This window comes from Sander vitreus, unplaced genomic scaffold (assembly GCF_031162955.1).
Source record: "Sander vitreus isolate 19-12246 unplaced genomic scaffold, sanVit1 ctg201_0, whole genome shotgun sequence".
Lineage (NCBI taxonomy): Eukaryota > Metazoa > Chordata > Actinopteri > Perciformes > Percidae > Sander > Sander vitreus.
The window spans coordinates 80,001-97,500 of record NW_027595404.1 but is presented as its reverse complement, the minus strand read 5'-3'; the positions used below and the strand labels follow the sequence as shown (position 1 = coordinate 97,500).

Genomic DNA, 17,500 nt, shown 5'->3' with positions numbered 1-17,500 from the left:
ACGAGTCAGAAATATGCTCCCATACTAAATCTATAGAGAGAAGTCTATAGACCTCAACAGTAATACATAATGTCTACACCATCCCATAATATCTACACCATCCCATAATATCTACACCATCCCATAATATCTGAACCATCCCATAATGTCTGAACCATCCCATAATGTCTACACCATCCCATAATGTCTGAACCATCCCATAATATCTACACCATCCCATGTCTGAACCATCCCATAATATCTACACCATCCCATAATGTCTACACCATCCCATAATATCTACACCATCCCATAATGTCTGAACCATCCCATAATGTCTGAACTATCCCATGTCTCAACCATCCCATAATGTCTCAACCATCCCATAATGTCTACACCATCCCATAATGCCTCTGACTTCCCTCTGTAGCCCCGCCCCTCCGACCCACCTCTGTAGCCCCCCCCCCTGACTTCCTTCTGTAGCCCCGCCCCTCTGACACAACTCTGTAGCCCTGCCCCTATGCAGTCCCGCCCCCCCTGACCCACCTCTGTAGCCCCGCCCCTCTGACCCAACTCTGTAGCCCTGCCCCTATGCAGTCCCGCCCCCCCTGACCCACCTCTGTAGCCCCGCCCCTCTGGCCCACCTCTGTAGCCCCGCCCCTCTGACCCAACTCTGTAGCCCTGCCCCCTATGCAGTCCCGCCCCCCCTGGCCCACCTATGCAGTCCCGCCCCCCCTGGCCCACCTATGTAGCCCCGCCCCCTCTGACTCACCTCCTTCTCGCAGACGAACAGCTGGTCTCCCTTCAGAACCAGGAAGCGGTTCTTCCAGATCTCTCTGAAGATCCCCTTCCCGCAGAACTTCCTGATCCAGCCGACCTTATCGGGCTGAGTGTGCTGCGGCCCCGCGTCCTGTGGACCCTGAACACAACACAGGAAACAGGAAACAGGAAGCTGTCAGAGCAGCAGGTGAGCTGAGACTACCTGTCTCAGAGTAACTATCAGAGTAACTACCTGTCTCAGAGTAACTATCAGAGTAACTTCCTGTCTCAGAGTAACTATCAGAGTAACTTCCTGTCTCAGAGTAACTATCAGAGTAACTACCTGTCTCAGAGTAACTATCAGAGTAACTTACTGTCTCACAGTAACTATCAGAGTAACTACCTGTCTCAGAGTAACTTACTGTCTCAGAGTAACTTACTGTCTCAGAGTAACTATCAGAGTAACTTACTGTCTCAGAGTAACTTACTGTCTCAGAGTAACTATCAGAGTAACTATCAGAGTAACTATCAGAGTAACTTACTGTCTCAGAGTAACTTACTGTCTCAGAGTAACTATCAGAGTAACTTACTGTCTCAGAGTAACTTACTGTCTCAGAGTAACTACCTGTCTCAGAGTAACTATCAGAGTAACTTACTGTCTCAGAGTAACTTACTGTCTCAGAGTAACTATCAGAGTAACTATCAGAGTAACTATCAGAGTAACTTACTGTCTCAGAGTAACTATCAGAGTAACTTCCTGTCTCAGAGTAACTTACTGTCTCAGAGTAACTATCAGAGTAACTACCTGTCTCAGAGTAACTATCAGAGTAACTTACTGTCTCAGAGTAACTATCAGAGTAACTTACTGTCTCAGAGTAACTATCGCTAACGTCAGCTAACGTTGGTGAACGCCCTAACAGAACTAATCTCTGTGATGATAAATATGTCTTTAAGCTTTAAAGGAGGATTCCGGCCAGTTTTTACATTAATTGATCGCTATAAATATGCGAGTACAGTCGCGGTCAACACGGTGTAGCTGCAGCTACGTCTACTAGCTTCCACTGAGCTAACACAGAAGTATTTGGGGCAAGTTTCAAAGTGCCTTTGTGCCTCTTAACAGACACAAAATGCAATTAATATGTCTGTGTCTGCCAGCTGCTAGCTAGCTGCTAACTTAATATGTCTGTGTCACATGAACGGGGCCCTAACGTGACAACAAGACGCGTTTTCAACTCAGACATTGTTTAAATTCACCTACCCTGTCTCTATTTCTGCCGGTAGCTAGCTCACCCTGCTAGCTGCTAGCTGCTAGCTGCCAGCTGCTAGCTCACCCTGCTAGCTGCTAGCGCCAGCTGCCAGCTGCTAGCTCACCCTGTAGCTGCTAGCTGCTCGCTGCCAGCTGCTAGCTCACCCTGTAGCTGCCAGCTGCTAGCGCCAGCTGCCAGCTGCTAGCTCACCCTGTAGCTGCTAGCTGCTCGCTGCCAGCTCACCCTGAAACTGCTAGCGTCAGCTGCCAGCTACTAGCTGCTAGCTCGCCCTGCTAGCTGCCAGCTGCTAGCTCACCCTGTAGCTGCTAGCTGCTCGCTGCCAGCTGCCAGCTCACCCTGAAACTGCTAGCGTCAGCTGCCAGCTACTAGCTGCTAGCTCGCCCTGCTAGCTGCCAGCTGCTAGCTCACCCTGTAGCTGCTCGCTGCCAGCTGCTAGCTCGCCCTGCTAGCTGCTAGCTGCAGCGGGAGACTACAGCTAGCCTTCTCTAACACTATCAGTGTGCAAGCCACAGACATAATTTGGCCCGTTTCCATGTAGTTCCATAGTCACTGATATGGTCGTAACCATTACAGTACTCAGTTACCTATTTTTGAGGGGGAATGAACTTCAAGTTTTCGTCGCGAAGGCATGACCTGTCCTCTGGAGGACATAGCCAGACCACCGGGCGCTCAGTGGGTTGTTTTCGGGAGCGAGAGGCGACAAAGGCGGGGAGAAATCAGAAGCAAGGATGCCGGTCGGGCCTGCTAGCCCGGCTAAGAACTACCACACAGATCGACACTGCCAAGCCTCCTACTCACCAACACCAGATCGATCACACACACAACGGCTGAGCTACAAATACACACAGAACTGCTGCTATGATTATCACAGACTAAGCCTGGCTGAACACACAGCAGCTAGCAGCTAGCAGCTGTCAGCTAACAGCTAGCAGCTACAAGGTGAGCTAGCAGCTGGCAGCTGGCAGCTAGCAGCTACAGGGTGAGCTAGCAGCTAGCAGCTGGCAGCTAACAGCTAGCAGCTACAAGGTGAGCTAGCAGCTAGCAGCTGGCAGCTACAGGGTGAGCTAGCAGCTAGCAGCTGGCAGCTAGCAGCTACAGGGTGAGCTAGCAGCTAGCAGCTGGCAGCTAGCAGCTACAAGGTGAGCTAGCAGCTAGCAGCTGGCAGCTAACAGCTAGCAGCTACAAGGTGAGCTAGCAGCTAGAAGCTGGCAGCTAGCAGCTACAAGGTGAGCTGGCAGCTAGCAGCTACAGGGTGAGCTAGCTACCGGCAGAAATAGAGACAGTGTGTGTGTGTGTGTCTGTCTGTGTGTGTGTGTGTGTCTGTGTGTGTGTGTGTGTATGTCTGTGTGTGTGTGTGTGTCTGTGTGTGTGTGTGTGTCTGTGTGTGTGTGTCTGTGTGTGTGTGTCTGTGTGTGTGTGTGTGTGTGTGTGTGTGTGTGTGTGTGTGTGTGTGTGTGTGTGTGTGTGTGTGTGTGTGTGTGTGTCTGTGTGTGTGTGTGTGTATGTCTGTGTGTGTGTGTGTATGTGTGTCTCTGTGTGTGTGTGTGTGTGTCTGTGTCTCTGTGTGTGTGTGTGTGTGTGTGTGTCTGTGTGTGTGTCTGTGTCTCTGTGTGTGTGTGTGTGTGTGTGTGTGTGTGTCTGTGTGTGTGTGTGTGTCTGTGTGTGTGTGTGTGTGTGTGTCTGTGTGTGTGTGTGTGTCTGTGTGTGTGTGTGTCTCTGTGTGTGTGTCTGTGTGTGTGTGTGTGTCTGTGTGTGTGTGTGTGTGTGTGTCTGTGTGTGTGTGTGTCTGTGTGTGTGTGTGTGTGTGTCTGTGTGTGTGTGTGTGTGTGTGTGTGTCTGTGTGTGTGTGTGTGTCTGTGTGTGTGTGTGTGTGTGTGTGTCTGTGTGTGTGTGTGTGTGTGTGTGTGTGTGTGTGTCTGTGTGTGTGTGTCTGTGTGTGTGTGTGTGTGTCTGTGTGTGTGTGTGTGTGTGTGTGTGTGTGTGTGTGTGTGTGTGTGTGTGTGTGTGTCTGTGTGTGTGTGTGTGTGTGTGTGTCTGTGTGTGTGTGTCTGTGTGTGTGTGTGTGTGTCTGTGTGTGTGTGTCTGTGTGTGTGTGTGTGTGTGTGTGTGTGTGTGTCTGTGTGTGTGTGTGTGTGTCTGTGTGTGTGTGTCTGTGTGTGTGTCTGTGTCTCTGTGTGTGTGTGTGTGTGTGTGTCTGTGTGTGTGTGTGTGTCTGTGTGTGTGTGTGTGTGTGTGTGTGTGTGTGTGTGTGTGTGTGTGTACAGCACTCCAACAGCTTAAAGACAATGAAGTCAGAAAAAGTATTAGTTACATTAATTCAGCTTATTAAACTCTGATGTTAGTAAAGAAGAAAAAGGTGCAGCTCTTCTTCCTCTTTTGTTATTCAGATTCAGTCCCTCTCTCTGCCTGTCTGTCTCTCTCTGCCTGTTTGTCTGCCTGTCTGCCTGCCTGTCTCTCTGCCTTATCCCATAATACCTCCAACTGGTTAATGTTTCACTAGTTCACAAGCTTTAATACTTTTATTTCTTTGCCTTTCTGTTGTTATTGTCTTTTATTATATCCTTATGAACTTATATATATATATATATATATATATATATATATATATATATATATATATATATATATATATATGTATGTATACATAGTGTTTAGTGTGTAATACTGCGAAGCACTTTGAGCTGCTTTTAATGTGTGAAAAATGCCAAACAAATAGTTATTACATCACTCATTACGCACATAACATACAGTATAACTGCGTGTAAACTGCAGCTGTACTTTACCAACAGTCTGCACCTTCAATTTAATTATTATACTTGTATTTTTGATCTGAAAAACGGTTATTTTTGTACTTTATTTTTCTTATTTAAAGACACATCAATAGCTGGCGCTCTTATTGTGGAAACCGGAAGTGTAGTGTTAAAGCAGCTAAGCGAGCAGCTAACAGCCGTTGTTGCCTTCAAAATAAAGGCTTAAAAAACTAATCCTTGCGGCTTTTGTTCCTCGAGCTTCGGTTTAACGGGATAAAACTGAGGGTCACGAGCCGCTTGGTGTCGGTTAACTGACTCACCCGTTTCCCGGAGTTGTTCTTCTTCATGCTGGCGGCTGTCAGGCTGCCGGCGGCGGAGTGACGTCGGTAACGGTAAACGTTACTTCTCCCACTTTCACGGTAACTCCGTTATGTCCCCACAAAGAGCCGCAGACCGGCGGGAGAAGAGGGGAAAAAGCGGGTTAAATGTCCCGTAAAAGTCCCGCATGGAGGACCGGAGCCTCCGCCGCTGCTCGGCCGTTGGTCAGCCGTTGGTGAGCCGTTGGTCCCGCGGTGTCTCGGTGCTGCTGCGGCCGGGCTCTGCTGCGCTCTGACCGGCCGGGAGCCTCTGAGAGGCGGTGTCCGGTTACTCCTCCCCCCCCGGACTCCCTGCTGGCTCAGCGGCTCCTCGGCAGCCCTACAGCGCCCCCTGCCGGCCGACACCGGCCTGAGACACCAACAATATCAAGACAGTCAAATTAAGATGATAGAAGTTTATAAGTGACCACTGTAAAAAGCGACAAAAACGTCACAATATTTCCAAAAAAAGCAACAGAAACTCTGAAAAGCAACAACACACACAGAAACAGACACACAGAGTCACAGACACACACACACACACAGACACACACAGAGTCACACACACACAGACACACACAGAGTCACACAGACACACAGACACACACACACACAGAGTCACACACACACACACACACACACACACACACACACACACACACACACACACACACACACACACACAGTCACACACACACACACACACACACACACACACACACACACACACACACACACACACACACACACACACACACACACACACACACACACACACACACACACACACACACACACACACACACACACACACACACACACACACACACACACACACACACACACACACACACACACAGACCGGCCTGAGACACCAAAATATCAAAACAGTCAAACTAAGATGATGTAAGTTTATAACTCCACACTGTAAAAAATGACAAAATAGTCGAAAAAAATCACCAAAAAAAACATCTGAAATAGCGACAAAAATACAAAAAAAGCAACAAAACGGTCGATAATAATAATATTTCCACCAGACTCCATGTAAATAATCAGGACTTTTAGCGTGTATAGAGCCAGCATATCTCCACCAGACTCCATGTAAATAATCAGGACTTTTAGCGTGTATAGAGCCAGCATATCTCCACCAGACTCCATGTAAATAATCAGGACTTTTAGCGTGTATAGAGCCAGCATATCTCCACCAGACTCCATGTAAATAATCAGGACTTTTAGCGTGTATGGAGCCAGCATATTTCCACATGTAAATGGGTGAATTAAGGGTTTATTTCAACCAAACCAGAGTGGTGATTGTTGGAACAGTGGAAAGATGAACCAAAACGGCTTTTGGTAGTTTTATTTAGTTTCTGTCCACTTTGAATGAAGTGTGTTTTACGATGTTAAAAGTCCTGATTATTTACATGGAGTCTGGTGGAGTTTGATGACAGTGATTTCGGGGCTGTTTGTGATACTTTTGACAATCTTATAATACACAAAACTGAACAATACAACACAACCAATGAGGCTTTAAGTTGCGAGTGAGTCTGGATCCGGTCTGTGATCCTCGGCTCACATCTGGATCAGTGTAATCCCGTCTGCATGTTGACAGATGTTTACATGCTGATCTGAAGTCAGTGTCACTCTAAGCACAGATCATCAAACTGGGTCAGACTGGGAGACGCAGGCTGGTCTACAGATTATCTGCTGACACGCTGCATTAAAGGCACAACAACAACATAGGGCTGCTCTGATCAGCCTGTTCTCATTAAGTATTCGTACATAGACACTCTTAGAACTGCTGGGTTAGGGTTACACACACACACACACACACACACACACACACACACACACACACACACACACACACACACACACACACACACTCACAGACAGACACAGAGACACACACACACACACACACACACACACACACACACACACACAGACACACACACACACACACACACACACACACACAGAGACACACAGACACCCACAGACAGACAGAGACACACACACACACACACACACACACACACACACACACACACACACACACACACACACACACACACACACACACACACACACACACACACACACACACAGACACAGAGACACACAGACACCCACAGACACAGAGACACACACACACACACACACACACACACACACACACACACACACACACACACACACACACACACACACACACACACACACACACACACACACACACACACACACACACACACACACACACTCATGTTTGTTTCACTATCTTTGTGGGGACCCAACATTGACATAATGCATTCACTAGCCCTTTATCCTAACCTTAACCATCACCACTAAATGCCTAACCTTAACCCTTACCCTCACCCTAACCAGAACCTCATTCTAACCCTAATCCTAAAACCAGGTCTTAACCCTCAAACAGACCTTTAACCTTGGGGGGGGTCCAGCATTTTTTGCCCCACAAAGCTGTCAGGACCCCACAAGTATACTGGACTCCCGGTTCCTGGACCCCACGAATATAGTTAAACAAGAACACACACACACACACACACACACACACACACACACACACACATTCTCTCTCTCACACACACACACACACACACATTACGTTTGTCACTTTTTTCAACATTTTTGTCCCGTCGACAAAAACTCAAAGAAAAATGAAGATTTTATATGAAACATAAATCAAGTCTTTTATTCAGAAAAATACAATCATGTCAACCTGGATTTTATTTATTTGATCTAAAATCACAAAGACAAAAGACGCTGTTAAACACAAACTAAACATCAAACTGTGTCACTACTTTCAGCTTTTTAATAAACCAAACGGAGCTTTTCATATTCATATAGCTGAAGCCAGACATCCTTAAATATCAACGACTCAAGAACATGCAGTGTCAACTGGTAATCTATTGATTCGTGTACCTACGTATGTTTTAAACTAATGTATTTCAATGGGAAGCATCTTTCGTGATCACAGCACGACTACGGTGGCGAGTAGTTTGAAAAGCCGAAATTCCGCACAGGGAGGTAGGTCGGGGGGGTGGATGGGTCAAACAACACAGGACTTTCACCGGGGATCGTGTCCCGCGTGTGTGGCGTTTAATTTCCCCGTTCTTCTTTTCCTAAACCTCTGTATAGATGCTTCCCATTACCCTACAAACACAGGACTTTCACCAGGAGAGCGGGGTTCACGTCCCGCTTGTCACGCTTGCTATAGTCGCTTTTTACTTTCCTCCCGCATGTAACGGAACCGTACGCCCACCCACGACCTTTTCCTTAACATAACTGCGTCAAAAGGGACGACAATAGTCCCGACCAAGAACGTTTACTTATAGCGCTAAAGGGACGACAATAGTCCCGACCAAGAACGTTTACTTATAGCTCTAAAGGGACGTCGATAGTCCCGACCAAGCACGTTTACTTATAGCGCTAAAGGGACGGCAATAGTCCCGACCAAACACGTTTACTTATAGCGCTAAAGGGACGTCAATAGTCCCGACCAAGCACGTTTACTTATAGCTCTAAAGGGACGTCGATAGTCCCGACCAAGCACGTTTACTTATAGCGCTAAAGGGACGTCAATAGTCCCGACCAAGAACGTTTACTTATAGCGCTAAAGGGACGTCAATAGTCCCGACCACGTTTACTTATAGCGCTAAAGGGACGGCAATAGTCCCGACCAAGCACGTTTACTTATAGCGCTAAAGGGACGGCAATAGTCCCGACCAAGCACGTTTACTTATAGCGCTAAAGGGACGGCAATAGTCCCGACCAAGCACGTTTACTTATAGCGCTAAAGGGGACGGCAATAGTCCCGACCAAGCACGTTTACTTATAGCGCTAAAGGGGACGGCAATAGTCCCGACCAAGCACGTTTACTTATAGCGCTAAAGGGGACGGCAATAGTCCCGACCAAGCACGTTTACTTATAGCGCTAAAGGGGACGGCAATAGTCCCGACCAAGCACGTTTACTTATAGCGCTAAAGGGACGGCAATAGTCCCGACCAAGCACGTTTACTTATAGCGCTAAAGGGGACGGCAATAGTCCCGACCAAGCACGTTTACTTATAGCGCTAAAGGGACGGCAATAGTCCCGACCAAGCGCGTTTACTTATAGCGCTAAAGGGACGTCAATAGTCCCGACCAAGCACGTTTACTTATAGCGCTAAAGGGACGTCAATAGTCCCGACCAAGCACGTTTACTTATAGCGCTAAAGGGACGTCAATAGTCCCGACCAAGCTCGTTTACTTATAGCGCTAAAGGGACGGCAATAGTCCCGACCAAGCACGTTTACTTATAGCTCTAAAGGGACGGCAATAGTCCCGACCAAGCACGTTTACTTATAGCACTAAAGGGACGGCAATAGTCCCGACCAAGCACGTTTACTTATAGCGCTAAAGGGACGTCAATAGTCCCGACCAAGCTCGTTTACTTATAGCGCTAAAGGGACGCAATAGTCCCGACCAAGCATGTTTACTTATAGCGCTAAAGGGACGGCAATAGTCCCGACCAAGCACGTTTACTTATAGCTCTAAAGGAGACTTTTAGCGTCAATAATAACAACAAAGGCACCTGACCAAGCGTCCATATTTTACGAGATGGGCGTGAGAACGTGTTGAAGGGCCACACTAGACATTGAGAATCACAGACTTATAGTTTACTGCTTTTATGTCATGGGAAAAGTCAAACATCTTTGACTGTATTATTGCATGTTTCATATAGTCTTCTCACTTACAGTTTGGTCGACAAAAATGACGAATAAAATATTGTGAAAAGTGGCAAAAAGTATTTCGGCCACAATGTATATCAGGGCCAGATATAAATTAGCAAGGGGCCGGATTTGGCCCGCAGGCCTTGAGTTTGACACGTGTGGTATACACGAAACAATAGATTAAAAATAACGTGACCATTTCATGAACTGCCGTGAGACTGGGTTGGGAGGGAACGTGGTGAAAAGATTACAGCAAAATCAAAGAAAACATGAAGGAAATATCAATGAAACAAAGAAAAAGAATGCAGCAAAAATGACCGACCACGAGATAAACATAAAGGAAAGTTAACTGCAGACACAATTAGGCACCGTGTTCTCAGTTCGAACCAATACGTCTTCTTGCAAAAACCCGCGGTCAGAGGTCAGCATGTGTCCTTTAATCCGACCAATCGGGCGCTCTCCTCCCACAGCTTCCTCGCCACGACGTCGTCCCTCCCCTCTGGAGCGACTTCCTTCTCTGAACAGTCACTGAAAACAAACACACACAGAAAATACTTAAAAGGACAGTAGAAAAATACACGCACACGCACGCACGCACACACACACACGCACACATGCACGCACACAAACACACACACACAGAGACACACACACACACACACACACACACACACACACACAAACACACACACACCAAGAACAGCGACACAACTTCAAAAAAGAAGATGTTGCAGAGGAGTTGAATCCCTAAACCATTTGACCCAAGTGTGTAAGTACTGTCTCCTCCTCTCCTACCTGAAGTACTGTCTCCTCCTCTCCTACCTGAAGTACTGTCTCCTCCTCTCCTACCTGAAGTACTGTCTCCCCCTCTCCTACCTGAAGTACTGTCTCCTCCTCTCCTACCTGAAGTACTGTCTCCCCCTCTCCTACCTTAAGTACTGTCTCCTCCTCTCCTACCTGAAGTACTGTCTCCCCCTCTCCTACCTGAAGTATTGTCTCCTCCTCTCCTACCTGAAGTACTGTCTCCTCCTCTCCTACCTGAAGTACTGTCTCCTCCTCTCCTACCTGAAGTACTGTCTCCCCCTCTCCTACCTGAAGTACTGTCTCCCCCTCTCCTACCTTAAGTACTGTCTCCTCCTCTCCTACCTGAAGTACTGTCTCCTCCTCTCCTACCTGAAGTACTGTCTCCCCCTCTCCTACCTTAAGTACTGTCTCCCCCTCTCCTACCTTAAGTACTGTCTCCTCCTCTCCTACCTGAAGTACCGTCCTGATTTTCCTTCGAGTCCCGGCGTCACGGCGCAGTACACGGTGGTCTGGCTGCCCTGCCTGGGAGTCTTCATGAACATCAGGGAGAGTACGCTCAGCAGCGCCCCCAGCAGGGGGAACCAGCCGTTAACGTGGCGGCCCAGTTCGGTCCGGATCACACCCGGGTGGAGACAGAACGACGACACACCGGAGCCTGAAGAGAGACGAAGGTCAGTATCAGGAAGTAGAAACAACAGGAAGCTGTTTAGTGTCGAAACAGTGTGAAAGGTACGTTTTCTCATGTTTGATTTGTGTGTCCGGCATGTTAAAGCTGTTGCATGCTTCTTGTGTTCAGCGTGGTCGGGACGCTGTGATTGACGGAGTCAATTTCACTGTGGGTAACGTGATAGGGATGGAATAAAGCATAGAAATCAACGGGAGCAGGTGGGAGCGGGACGGAGAAATGTGTGTTTTGAGTGTGAGAAGATCTCCGTTAGGAATTACGTAATGAAATGGCCTAGACCTGTAGGGAATGCGTGTTACCTAGACCTGCAGGTAATACGTGTTACCTAGACCTGCAGGTAATGCGTGTTACCTAGACCTGCAGGTAATGCGTGTTACCTAGACCTGCAGGTAATACGTGTTACCTAGACCTGCAGGTAATGCGTGTTACCTAGACCTGTAGGTAATGCGTGTTACCTAGGCCTGCAGGTAATGTGTGTTACCTAGGCCTGCAGGTAATGCGTGTTACCTAGACCTGCAGGTAATGCGTGTTACCTAGGCCTGCAGGTAATGTGTTACCTAGACCTGTAGGTAATGCGTGTTACCTAGGCCTGCAGGTAATGCATGTTACCTAGACCTGCAGGTAATGCGTGTTACCTAGACCTGTAGGTAATGCGTGTTACCTAGGCCAGCAGGTAATGCGTGTTACCTAGGCCTGCAGGTAATGCGTGTTACCTAGACCTGCAGGTAATGCGTGTTACCTAGGCCTGCAGGTAATGCGTGTTACCTAGACCTGCAGGTAATACGTGTTACCTAGGCCTGCAGGTAATACGTGTTACCTAGGCCTGCAGGTAATGCGTGTTACCTAGACCTGCAGGTAATGCGTGTTACCTAGACCTGCAGGTAATGCATGTTACCTAGGCCTGCAGGTAATGCGTGTTACCTAGACCTGCAGGTAATGCATGTATAGTGTAGCTTAAATTTCGAGGCAACCTCAGTGATTTGACCGTGATTAACCAAACGCACACACGAGATATCAACTGGCTTGATTTCCTCCAGACAGCGACGGACAACGTCTCTTTTTCTTTCTCTCATTTCCGCCAGGTGCGAGCTTGCTTGCGGTGTGAAGCGTGTGTCCGCGACAGAGTCCGCTAGAGAGTCTGATAACTTTAGACAACATAGGGGATGGGAGCGGGACAGGATTCGGGAGTCTTTCTCTGGATTTTTTTGGGGGGGGGGCAGTCATGTGATCAGGATATGACAGGAGTATTTTCGTGGGTTCGGGATGGGATGGGAGCGACAATTGATTCCCGTGTCACCCTCTAGCGAGGAACTCTGAGTGTTTTAGTGTTTGTGGGGACCTCTGAGTTTTTTAGTGTTTGTGGGGACCTCTTAGTGTTTCCGTGTGTAGTGTTTGTGGGGACCGCTGAGTGTTTCTAGTGTTTGCGAGGACATCTGAGTTTTTTAGTTGTTTGTGGGGACCTCTGAGTGGTTTAGTGTTTGTCGGGACCTCTAAGTATTTTAGTGTTTGTGGGGACCTCTGAGTGTTTTTATTGTTTGTGGGGACCTCTGAGTGGTTTAGTGTTTGTCGGGACCTCTAAGTATTTTAGTGTTTGTGGGGACCTCTGAGTGGTTTTAGTGTTTGCGAGGACATCTGAGTTTTTTAGTGTTTGTGGGGACCTCTGAGTGTTTCTAGTGTTTGTGGGGACCTCTGGGTATTTTAGTGTTTGTGGGGACCTCTGAGTGTTTCTAGTGTTTGTGGGGACCTCTGAGTGTTTCTGTTTTTAGTGTTTGTGGTGACCTCTGAGTGTTTTATTGTTTGCGGGGACCTCTGAGTGTTTTAGTGTTTGCGGGGACCTCTGAGTGTTTTAGTGTTTGTGGGGACCTCTGAGTCGCCGGCCGAGCTCTCAGTAATACGTGTTACCTAGACCTGCAGGTAATGCGTGTTACCTAGACCTGCAGGTAATGCGTGTTACCTAGGCCTGCAGGTAATGCGTGTTACCTAGACCTGCAGGTAATGCGTGTTACCCTAGACCTGCAGGTAATGCGTGTTACCTAGACCTGCAGGTAATGCGTGTTACCTAGGCCTGCAGGTAATGTGTTACCTAGGCCTGCAGGTAATGCGTGTTACCTAGACCTGCAGGTAATGCGTGTTACCCAGGCCAGCAGGTAATGCGTGTTACCTAGACCTGCAGGTAATGTGTGTTACCTAGGCCAGCAGGTAATGCGTGTTACCTAGACCTGTAGGTAATGCGTGTTACCTAGGCCTGCAGGTAATGTGTGTTACCTAGGCCTGCAGGTAATGCGTGTTACCTAGGCCTGCAGGTAATGCGTGTTACCTAGGCCTGCAGGTAATGCGTGTTACCCTAGACCTGCAGGTAATGCGTGTTACCCTAGACCTGCAGGTAATGTGTGTTACCCTAGGCCTGCAGGTAATGCGTGTTACCCTAGACCTGCAGGTAATGTGTGTTACCTAGACCTGCAGGTAATGCGTGTTACCTAGACCTGCAGGTAATGCGTGTTACCTAGGCCTGCAGGTAATGCGTGTTACCTAGGCCTGCAGGTAATGCGTGTTACCTAGACCTGCAGGTAATGCGTGTTACCCTAGGCCCTGCAGGTAATGCGTGTTACCCTAGACCTGCAGGTAATGCGTGTTACCTAGGCCTGCAGGTAATGCGTGTTACCTAGACCTGCAGGTAATGCGTGTTACCTAGACCTGCAGGTAATACGTGTTACCTAGGCCTGCAGGTAATGCGTGTTACCTAGACCTGCAGGTAATACGTGTTACCTAGACCTGCAGGTAATGCATGTTACCTAGACCTGCAGGTAATGCGTGTTACCCTAGACCTGCAGGTAATGCGTGTTACCTAGACCCACAGGTAATGCATGTATAGTGTAGCCTAAATTTCGAGGCAACCTCAGTGATTTGACCGCGATTAACCAAACGCACACACGAGATATCAACTGGCTTGATTTCCTCCAGACAGCGACGGACAACGTCTCTTTTTCTTTCTCTCATTTCCGCCAGGTGCGAGCTTGCTTGCGGTGTGAAGCGTGTGTCCGCGACAGAGTCCGCTAGAGAGTCTGATAACTTTAGACAACATAGGGGATGGGAGCGGGACAGGATTCGGGAGTCTTTCTCTGGATTTTTTTGGGGGGGGGGCAGTCATGTGATCAGGATATGACAGGAGTATTTTCGTGGGTTCGGGATGGGATGGGAGCGACAATTGATTCCCGTGTCACCCTCTAGCGAGGAACTCTGAGTGTTTTAGTGTTTGTGGGGACCTCTGAGTGGTTCCGTGTTTAGTGTTTGTGGGGACCTCTGAGTGTTTTAGTGTTTGCGAGGACATCTGAGTTTTTTAGTGTTTGTGGGGACCTCTGAGTGTTTCTAGTGTTTGTCGGGAACTCTAAGTATTTTTAGTGTTTGTGGGGACCTCTGAGTGTTTTAGTGTTTGTGGGGACCTCTGAGTGTTTTTAGTGTTTGTGGGAACCTCTGAGTGGTTTAGTGTTTGCGAGGACATCTGAGTTTTTTAGTGTTTGTGGGGACCTCTGAGTGTTTCTAGTGTTTGTGGGGACCTCTGAGTGTTTTAGTTTTTGTGGGGACCTCTGAGTGTTTCTAGTGTTTGTGGGGACCTCTGAGTGTTTCTGTTTTTAGTGTTTGTGGTGACCTCTGAGTGTTTTATTGTTTGCGGGGACCTCTGAGTGTTTTAGTGTTTGTGGGGACCTCTGAGTCGCCGGCCGAGCTCTCTGCAGAACAGGACGTTGGCCAGTTTGCTCTGTCTGTAGCTCTCCAGAGAACTGTACGTCTTGTTGCTGAAGAACAAGTCGTCAAAGTCGATACGACCTGAAAAAGAACAACATAAAAACTGAAACAAACAGAACCGTCACAGACAAACAGCAGACAACAACACATTCTCACTCCCATCGCGTAAGAAAGCAACGCTTGGTCACAGGCCTTTTGCATTTGTTATTGACACAATTAGCGTGATATTTAGATGCTCTGGGTTTGGATGTTGTGTTTAATTGACACGCGGCACAAAAACAGGACAGCTAGATTTAGGAAAAGAAGCTGGTTTAGGGTTACAAAATGTACGTTTCAGTGACACGCGGGACAAAAACAGGACATGTGACAAATGTCAAAAAAAAGCTTGGGGGGAAAAAACTGACAAAAGTGACAAAAATAGCGATGACAAAAAAAAACTTAAAAAATTTACAAGAATCATGGAAATAAAGTAGTAACAAAAACCACCCAAAACAGCAAGGAAACAATGTCAAAACATTTACAAAAACATTATAAAAAGTCACAAAAACAGTATTAGTGTTATAAACAGTGACAAAAATAACATTTAAAAAAAATAAATGAATTAAAGATTATTTTTTGGGCATTTTAGGCCTTTGTTTATAAAGGACAGCTGAAGACATGAAAGGGGAGAGAGAGGGGGAATGACATGCAGCAAAGGGCCGCAGGTTGGAGTTGAACCTGTGGTCTTCTTCCCAAAAAAGCAGGGATGCACCGAATCCAGGATTCGGCTTTGGATTTGGCTGAATATTGGGCTTTTTGACGGGGTTGGGTTTCTGCTGAACCCTACGCTGTCACTCCGCGCGCTACGCTGGTCGACGTGATGATGGCGCCGTTGATTACAGGAATGTGTTTACGTAGGTGGAGCTTCAATGCAGCAGGCTGAGAGGAAGTGGAAATGGAACTGGTGAGCAGAAAAAGTGTTGTTTGGCAGTACTTTCAGTCAAAAGAAGGCCATTCAAGTCCAGCTACATGTTCAATCTGCAATGCTGATTAGTCTGGTGGTGGCGAGGACCCTAAACCATACACAACATCACCGCTGTTACAACATCTGGTCTGAAACATCTGGAAGAATACGAGCTGAGCATGAAGGAATCTACAGACAGCAGCCAGAATGCAGCAACTTCAGGTACGGCAAAGGAAGGACAGTCACTGTTTACTTCATTAATGTGTTGACTGTGTTCATGGACTGAGGACGGGACGAGGATTCAGCAGAATCTCAACTAGGGGGTTCGGTGCATCCCTACGAAAGAGTAAAATGTCAAAATAATAACCAAAAACATTGAAAAAGTGAGATAAACGTCTGAGAGCCACTGACCAAGTGTCAGTATTTGACGAGTTGTGAGTAAGAAGAGACAGAAACGTTCCAGAGAAACATGAGAAAGGTCAGAGGTCAAAGGTCAAAGGTCAGAGGTCAGACGTCATACCCCCCCGGTGGGCTATGGACGACACGATGATGACGCGGCTGGGGGCGGAGCTCTGCAGCATCGGCAGCAGCAGATTGGTCAGCAGGAAGTGACCCAGATGATTCACAGCCAGCTGAGTCTCAAAACCGTCTTCAGTCAACCATCTGGGACACATCATCACTCCTGCAGATAGACAGGCAGACAGACAGGTTAGAGAGAGACACAGCATTACTCCTGCAGACAGACAGGTTAGAGAGAGACACAGCATTACTCCTGCAGACAGACAGGCAGACAGGTTAGAGAGAGAAACATCATTATTCATGCAGACAGGTTAGAGAGAGAAACATTACTCATGCAGACAGACAGACAGACAGGCAGACAGACAGGTTAGAGAGAGAAACATAATTATTCATGCAGACAGACAGGCAGACAGACAGGCAGGCAGGTTAGAGAGAAAAACAGCATTACTCATGCAGACAAACAGACAGACGGACAGGCTAACAGACAGGTAGAGAGACAGGTATAGAGATGGGTTAGAGAGAGAGACAGACAGGTATAGAGACAGACAGGTATAGAGAGACACATCATCACTCCTGCAGACAGACGGGTTAGAGCGAGAGAGACAGACAGATATAGAGACAGAAAGGTATAGAGAGACAGACAGGTTAGAGAGAGAGACACATTATCACTCCTGCAGACAGACAGGCAGATAGGTAGAGAGAGAGTTAGAGAGAGAGAGACATCATCATCACTCCTGCAGACAGACAGGCAGACAGACAGACAGGTATAGAGACAGAGAGAAAGGTATAGAGACAGACAGGTATAGAGACAAACAGGTTAGAGAGAGAGACACATCATCACTCCTGCAGGCAGGCAGACAGACAGACAGACAGATATAGAGACAGAGAGACAGGTATAGGGACAGACAGGCAGACAGACAGACAGGTATAGAGGCAGACAGGTATAGAGACAGACAGGTATA

General features: G+C 47.5%; 2 protein-coding genes across 3 annotated transcripts in view; both read right to left on the bottom strand.

The window, feature by feature from the left end:
- LOC144513281 (pleckstrin homology domain-containing family O member 1-like) overlaps nucleotides 1-5,393 on the bottom strand; it is a 24,135-nt gene extending 18,742 nt beyond the window's left edge. Inside the window, exons 1-2 of one of the 2 annotated variants that reach the window (XM_078244309.1) lie at nucleotides 5,077-5,393; nucleotides 752-898 (exon numbers count right to left, since the gene is read on the bottom strand). In XM_078244309.1, coding sequence (XP_078100435.1) covers nucleotides 752-898; nucleotides 5,077-5,103 — 174 coding nt within the window. In that variant the 5' untranslated portion in view covers nucleotides 5,104-5,393. The remainder of the gene's footprint in view (nucleotides 1-751; nucleotides 899-5,076) is intronic. The other variant, XM_078244308.1, reaches the window with a different exon arrangement.
- A 4,685-nt stretch (nucleotides 5,394-10,078) lies between these two features.
- The window catches only part of crdhl (cone RDH-like), an 11,487-nt gene continuing 4,065 nt past the window's right edge, over nucleotides 10,079-17,500 (bottom strand). The window contains exons 4-7 of the mRNA XM_078244304.1: nucleotides 16,540-16,701; nucleotides 15,038-15,157; nucleotides 11,101-11,305; nucleotides 10,079-10,374 (exon numbers count right to left, since the gene is read on the bottom strand). Of these exons, the coding sequence (XP_078100430.1) occupies nucleotides 10,269-10,374; nucleotides 11,101-11,305; nucleotides 15,038-15,157; nucleotides 16,540-16,701 (593 nt within the window). The 3' untranslated portion in view covers nucleotides 10,079-10,268. The remainder of the gene's footprint in view (nucleotides 10,375-11,100; nucleotides 11,306-15,037; nucleotides 15,158-16,539; nucleotides 16,702-17,500) is intronic.